At 39.3% G+C, this 7,500-nt stretch overlaps 3 protein-coding genes across 3 annotated transcripts; 2 read left to right on the forward strand and 1 right to left on the reverse strand.

The window, feature by feature from the left end:
- Window positions 1-1,137: 1,137 nt before the first annotated feature.
- On the reverse strand, window positions 1,138-4,218 carry LOC125045796. Its single transcript, XM_047643282.1, has one exon. The coding sequence runs from the start codon at window positions 4,216-4,218 to the stop codon at window positions 1,138-1,140; it is 3,081 nt and encodes a 1,026-aa protein (XP_047499238.1).
- Window positions 4,219-5,650: 1,432 nt separating this feature from the next.
- LOC125045797 lies at window positions 5,651-6,487 on the forward strand. The gene is made up of 2 exons (XM_047643284.1): window positions 5,651-5,896; window positions 6,002-6,487. The coding sequence occupies exons 1-2, from the start codon at window positions 5,651-5,653 to the stop codon at window positions 6,485-6,487; spliced, it is 732 nt and encodes a 243-aa protein (XP_047499240.1).
- Window positions 6,488-6,541: 54 nt separating this feature from the next.
- Window positions 6,542-7,289, forward strand: LOC125045798. Its single transcript, XM_047643285.1, has 2 exons — window positions 6,542-6,966; window positions 7,184-7,289. The coding sequence occupies exons 1-2, from the start codon at window positions 6,542-6,544 to the stop codon at window positions 7,287-7,289; spliced, it is 531 nt and encodes a 176-aa protein (XP_047499241.1).
- Window positions 7,290-7,500: the final 211 nt, after the last annotated feature.

A 7,500-nucleotide genomic window follows, 5' to 3' on the forward strand; every position in this document is an offset into this window, starting at 1 on the left:
ATGTCTACGTGTGTATGTGTGTGCGTGTGTATGTATGTCTGTGTGTATGTGTGTCTGCGTGTGTATGTGTGTGCGTATGTGTGTGTGTGTGCGTATGTGTGTGTGTGTGTGTGTGTGTGTGTATATGTATGATTATATATGTATATATGTAAATATATACATATATCTATTTATATATATACATATATATATATATATATATATATATATATATATATATATGTATATATATGTGTGTGTGTGTGTGTGTGTGTGTGTGTGTGTGTGTGTGTGTGTATGTATATATAAATATATTGTACTGGGATATCAAGGAAAAGCCATAAGCTGCAACAGTCTTTTATTGGAGCATAGTTTCAACCTGAAATGTGATATTCAGGTAATAGGGATTAACAAAATAAATATTCTATTTTGCGAAAAAAAGAGAAAATATACATACACCAATTAATACTAAAGTAACAATCCAATCCGAATAAACAAATGAACTGCTTATATCACAATATTAAATAATACAAGGAATGCCTACACAATTCGTGCGACGTAAACTAAATAATCTGCAACAATATCACAAAATAAATCATACATTGTACATTTTCATTGAACTCACTTCAATGGCCACACTATCACAGTCCATGATTCCCAGTAGTTGCCATCACGTCTCAGTTACGGCACAAACCCATATCCACAGCCCATTGGATATAACACTGGCTGAAATCCATATGAAAGTAAACACTCCACATTATGGCCAACGCCAACACAACAAACTCATGTTCCGTGTATTTTCAATATTAATGAGTATCATCCTCCTCTGATATTAATTTGAAACCCTTCAACATCCTTAAACATACCTTCATGAATGTAAAGACTTGTGCCCAATAACTGCCACTTCTGTGAAAGGTCGCCAACACCAATATTCCCTGCGAAGTGGGTTCACACACGAGGCGTCCACCGCCACAGCAACGTCATACGTGGGCTCATGGGTAAACAAAAAATACTCGAGATGCGCAACAAAACATCTCACCCGTAATATCAAATAAACGTAAATATTCCTATTTTCATATACCTATCATACTAATGATACACTCCCCCCCTTCACAATGACTACCGTAGACTAGATTACATTGGACAAGTTACATATGCTTAATCTTGTTCTTCTATTGGCAACAGCATCACTAATCTATGTACCGATCTACACATGATCTTATCCGACTCACCATCATAACCTTTGCCATCCTTTATTATTTTATATCTTAAATTAACTTCACGAACTATTCCATCTCGTCCTGGGTCAGCCCTAATTACTTGAGCCAGCTTCCATGTTCCCCTTACAATATTACTATCCTGCACTAGAACAACATCTACTTTCACATTCCTTTTGGCTGTATGCCATTTCTGTCTAATCAACATTGACGGGAAATAGTCCCTTTGCCACTTCTTCAAAAAAGAATTTATAATATTTTGGATAAACCTCAATCTCCTTTTATGATCTCCATCAATTTCATACAAGCCAATTGGACAATGACAGCTAGATCGACCAAGTAACAGATCATTTGGGCAGAGATAGCTACCCAATTCCAAACTAAACCCAGGTTTTAAGCCTATTGGTCTTTCATTCATTAGATTGGCAATAGAAAATAAGGCAGTCTGTAATTCTCCAAAATTTAGTATAGAATCTCCAATACTAACACAAATACTCCTTTTGACTGATTTGATCAGTGCTTCACTTACACCATTATACCATGGTGCATCACTTGGCATATTGAAAATCCAGGTCACACCCTCTTTCTCCCTAATCCTCTCTATTTTCTTACTAGCTGATATTAGCTGAGTTCCCCTATCAGAATACATGAATTTAGGGGCCCCCCTAATAGCAATGAACCTTTGAAAAGTGGTTAAGAAATCATCGGTACTATATCCCACAGCTAAATCCAAATAAACTGCTCTTGTCACTAAGCAGTTAAAAATAATTCCAAATGCTTTACCATAAGTTCTCTTCTTAACTGAATCTCTTATTGTCAAGGGCCCAAACAAATCTACTGCTGTATGATAGAATGGTGGAGCAGGTTTCATCCTTTCTGCCCTCACTTGACCCATGCATTGATCTTCCACTTTCTTACTAAATTTTCTACATGTTACACATTTATTTTTTATGGTTCTTATTAATTTTCTAGCTCCCGGAATCCAAAATTTCCTCTGTATCTTACACAATGTAGTCTCTATACCTGCATGATCCACTTTATGTAGACAGGATATGTACAACCTAGTAACAGGATGTTTATTCGGTATTAACATGAAATTTTCTTGATTCCAATTGTCTTTCAACCACTTAGGAATACGTTGTCCTACTACTATAACTCCCCTTTCAATTGATGGTCCCAATCTTTTGAATCTTGTTTCCCAAACAGTCATGATCTTTTGCATTTCTTTGACCCATAATATTTCTGCATCTGTAATCCCTTGAACTGTGGGGCTTCTTAGAATACCTTTGAAAGACTTGTATTTGAATACATTCATTACCCTACATGTAACTCTCAACAATTTGTAATAGTCACTATACCTATTAACATCAATTAATTGTATATCACCATTCTCATGACTTGCATTATTAACCGTCATGATAATACCAATTCTGTCAGTTAATTCATCCTCACAAGTTTGCCTGATGGGCCATCTATTAGTTGGTAAAATTAAAAACTTGGGTAGATTTTGCCAGTCAAACTCTCTCCCATTTTTCTCTGGTTTGCATGGTCTAGAGGTCAAGTCTGCGATATTCTGTGTTGAATCGACCCACCACCATTCCTTTGGGTCAGTTTTGATTTGTATCTCTGCTATGCGTACTGCAACAAAGGTATTGAATCCGTGACTCTCCTTTTGGATTTGTGATCTTACAATTGATGAGTCAACTATGTGGTAAATTGCCTCAAACTTCCATGTAAACTCCTTTAATATAGATTCTCTTAATCTAGCAGCCATAAGAGCTGCACATAGTTCTAACCTAGGAATGGACATTTGCTTCATTGGTGCAATCTTATTTCTAGCTGCTATCAGATGTGACTCAAATTCATCTTCACCAATTTGCCACCTCACATATGCACAAGCTCCGTATGCTTGCATGCTACCATCCGAAAATATTATTAAACTTGGTTGACCAACTACATTGGGTGGTATCAAGGATCTTCTAAAAGTCAATCTCTCTAACTCATACAATTCCTTAAAAAACATCTTACATTCCTTAACCGTGGAAATGTCAAGTGGATCATCCCACTTGATTCCGCCATCTTTCGACTCACCTTTGGAAATCACGAGTCTCATCAAAATTTTAGCTTTGAGCAATACTGGTACAGCAAACCCTAATGGATCATATATGGATGCAATTTGACTCAATAGCATTCTGCGTGTTAAATGTTCTGGAAATTTATCATCAATTTCATCTGAATTTAAATTTGGACCACTACTGACCTTTCTTATTCTTGAAGAAAAATTAAGTTTTACTGTAAAGAAAAAATTATCCTCCAACGGGTTCCATTTCAATCCTAAGATCTTCTCATGGTCAGATTTTATCACATTGACCTTGCAGCTTTCATAATGCCCACTGACAATCCAATGTTTAACTCTGAAACTTCCCTGAGACAATATCTTCTCCGCATCCTGTATTAACTTGAATGCATTCTCCACGGTATCAGTGGAATATAGTATGTCATCAACATAAGTATTATTAATAATCATATCTTGCAAATCTGGATATTCCTTGCCAAATTTCTCTACAGTGTGTCTCAACGCTAGCATAGCTATGGTACCACTAGGCTTATCTCCAAACGTTACTGTGGTAAGAGCATACTGATCAGGTGGTTTCTTGTCATCCAAATCCCTCCATAAAAATCTGTGTGTATGTTCATCCATTGTGCTGAGCTTGACAGTATGGTACATTTTAGCTATGTCGCCTGCTATAGCTATATTATTCTGTCTAAACCTAAATAAAACTCCCAGTAAGCTGTTCAGGATATCTGGCCCCTTTGCCCAGAAATCATTTAACTTCTGCCCCATGTATGACGCAGAAGAGTTGAAGACAATGCGTATTGGAGTTGAGTTGGATTCTGGTTTCAATACTTCATGAGGATGAATATAATGAACTGGACCCTCATATTCTCGTATCTCTTCCTTAGTTAATTTCCTCGCCACTCCCCTATGAATCATATCTTCTATCTCTCTCCGATACTTCATGGCATATTCATTGCCCAGTTTCTTTAATCTATTCTCTGTTTTTTTAATCTAGCATTAGCTACTTTAATATTGTCTTTCAAATGCATTGGATCCCTTAGCCATGGATACTTTGCTAGCCAGCATTTCTGCTCCTCATTATATAACAATTCTTCCTCAATCAATGCTAGTTCTCTTTCTTCTTTTAAACTTATGCAATTAGGTTCAGGACATCCTCGACAGGACATGTGTTAGATCCATTGGTAATCTTGTCATGTCTACCTCGAATGCTGAACCCAAATTGATTTTCCAGTAACTGAATGCTCTTATTGTCTTCAACAACCCTTGGCAGTATTTCACAACAATCTGTACCGATGAGCATATCAATTTCCCCATATGGGAGATCCACCTCTACGTTCGAGATTCTTACAAAAAGTTCAGGTAATCTGGACAAATCAATCCTTTTGATTTTGGAAGATATTTCATTCATACCGACAGCATCCACATTCCAAACTTTACCATTCTTATCAGTTAATGGTACACAGTATGTTTTACTTGATTGATATTCAATTGTGTTGCCTACCTTGACCAGAGATAAATTTACATCCTTTCCACTCAATCCTAACTTCTTGGCCATCCTATAAGTAATTAAAGAAGTATCTGAACCCGGATCCCACAATATAGTGACGGGCAGATTTTTACTATGCACCGTACTAATATTCAACAAAGCTTTGCCTCTCTTCTCCATTACTGCATTGTGAGAACTGCTTTCTATTCTGTCTTGATGCAAAAGTGGATGATGATTCCGATTACATGGTCCTTGGCCTTCAATGGCTACATCACACAATTTGCCTACTTTACACCCACGTGCTGAATGATATCCCTTTAAACACCTAAAACATATACCATTCCTCTTAATCACATCAAATCTTTCTTTGCTATTACAGTCCTTGAACTTGAAACAATTTGTTATATCATGACTCTCTGAATTGTGTAATAAACAACCTATACTTATATTGTTCTCCTTGTATTTAATACCCTTTATCATTTCATTCAAATTTACAATGCATGACTCAAATTCTCTATTCTTGCTCTGTTGTTCTTCATTCAATTTTCTCATTCGGTACCAAGGAAGGGAGACATGGTGTTGGAGCGCAGAAGTGCAAGAAGCTAATAGAAGGAAAAACGTAGCCTTCAAGGCATGGCAGAGGGATAGAGATGAAGACCTGAGAGAGGCGTGTAAAGAGATCAAGGGAGAAGCAAAGAGAGTGGTGGCCAAGGCCAAGGAGGAGGCTTGGAGGGAGTGGTACGAGAAGATGGAAACCAAGGAAGGAGAGAAGATACTATACAAAGTGGCAAAGCAAAGAGCACAAAGTAGACAGAACGTGGGAGAGGCATCTGTAATAAAGGACAAAGATGGAGTCTTACTGACAGATGAGAATAAGATCAAGGAATGATGGAGGGAGTACTGGAAAATGAGTGGGACCCACTCCAGGATTGCCCACCGGTAGAAGGCCCCTTGCCTGATTTAAACGAGAAGGAAGTAGAAGAAGCAATGAAGAAAATGAAGCGCGGGAGGGCAATAGGGTGCTCAGTGATACCAGTGGACCTACTAAAACACCTAGGCAGGGAGGGAATCCAGATGGTCACGTCACTCCTTCAGAATGTATGGGACGAAGAGAAGATGCCAGCAGAATGGGAAGTAGGTTAACTAGTGACCATTTACAAGAGGAAAGGGGACCGACTGGACTGCGGGAACTTCAGGGACATCAATCTCCTAGAACATGTTATGAAGATACTTGAAAAGGTAATAGAGGGAAGGTTACGTGGACTGGTGTCGGTAAATGATATGCAGTTTGGCTTTAGCCCAGGTAGGGGAACAATGGACGCTGCTTTTATTATAAAGCAACAGCAGGAAAAGCATCGTGAAGTGAACAGGGACTTATACTATACTTTCGTGGACCTGGAGAATGCGTACGACCGGGTCCCTAGAGACCTGGTGTACTGGTGCCTCAGACAGCAAAAAGCCCCAGAGAAACTGATAAGGATAGTTCAAACCACATATCGAGAAGCAAGGACCACCGTGAGAACAAAATATGGCAGAACAGACGAGTTCATGATCGGAATTGGTCTGCACCAAGGATCTGTACTTAGTCCCTTCCCCTTTATCATGGTACTTGACGTCATCAGTGAGAACTTCCACACAGGCCTGCCATGGGAGCTTTTGTTTGCAGACGACTTAGTAGTAGTGGCAGACAGTGAGGAAGAGCTGCAGAGAAGATGGCTGAGGTAGCAGATTGGAAAGGAGAGCAAGTGTTTGAAGGTGAACACCAAGAAGACTAAAGTTATGGTAAGTAGCAGGAGGGATGTGGAAGTAAACATCAAAGACAAGGTCAAGGCTAGGCTCAAGCAGGTCCAGGAGTTCAAATACCTTGGTGTAACCGTAGATGCCAGGGGAATGTCGCAAGTGGTTATAAGAGCTAGAGTGGCAGCAGCATGGAACAAGTGGAGAGAACGGTCAGGTGTTATCAGTGACAGGATGATGCCTAGGAAACTCAAGGTGAAGCTATACAGCCCTATAATACGACCTGTGCTCCTATATGGGGCAGAAGTATGGACAATGGGAAAGAAGGAGGAGAGGATACTGGAAGCGACAGAAATGAGGATGGTGAAAAGAATCAAAGGTGTGACGCTGAGAGAAAGAACTGACATCAGGAGAGAATTGGAAATGAGTGACATCAACGAAAAGGTCAAGGTGATAAGAATGAGATGGTATGGACATGTGAAGGACATCCGGCAAAAGTGGCTATGAAAAGTACAATACCAGGAAGAAGGCTCGGGGTAAGACTAAAGAAGAAATGGAGAGATAACGTGAAGGAGGATATGAGTCACTTCGGTGTGCATCCGGAAGAGGCCCTGGAAAGAGAGACTTGGAGACGGAAGACCTGGGCGGCTGACCCTTGTACCAACGTTTTTATGATGTGTTCAGGCATGAATCCTTAAATGCAGGCAATAATACATCGCCGCCAGTTGAAAGTCAGACACCATTCAAGCCTGACAGGAGGCCATCAAAATCGATGCCAGGGGAAACATAAAATTCATGATGAAACTCGGGTGGGAGAATAGGCAAATCATCGACGTTCTGGAACAAGTTTATGGTGACAATACCAAAATAAATCAACAACCAACAAATGGAAGAAACGAATTTAACGAAACGAAACGAAATCAACATCTGCACATGAGGAAAAATTTATGCTGTTCGCAACATGAGTGAAAAGGATAGATCAATAACCACTGAATCAACAG

This window comes from Penaeus chinensis, chromosome 38 (assembly GCF_019202785.1).
Source record: "Penaeus chinensis breed Huanghai No. 1 chromosome 38, ASM1920278v2, whole genome shotgun sequence".
Classification (NCBI taxonomy): Eukaryota; Metazoa; Arthropoda; class Malacostraca; order Decapoda; family Penaeidae; genus Penaeus; species Penaeus chinensis.

Excerpts from the sequence above, each read along its gene's own strand:
- LOC125045798 (XM_047643285.1), top strand. The coding sequence starts at position 6,542 with ATGGTAAGTAGCAGGAGGGATGTGGAAGTAAACATCAAAGACAAGGTC. Across the intron at positions 6,967-7,183 it reads AAGGTGATAAGAATGAGATG|GCATGAATCCTTAAATGCAG; the intron begins GTATGGACATGT and ends TGATGTGTTCAG.
- LOC125045796 (XM_047643282.1), bottom strand. The coding sequence starts at position 4,218 with ATGAAGTATCGGAGAGAGATAGAAGATATGATTCATAGGGGAGTGGCG.
- LOC125045797 (XM_047643284.1), top strand. The coding sequence starts at position 5,651 with ATGGAGGGAGTACTGGAAAATGAGTGGGACCCACTCCAGGATTGCCCA. Across the intron at positions 5,897-6,001 it reads AGATGCCAGCAGAATGGGAA|GTAATAGAGGGAAGGTTACG; the intron begins GTAGGTTAACTA and ends ATACTTGAAAAG.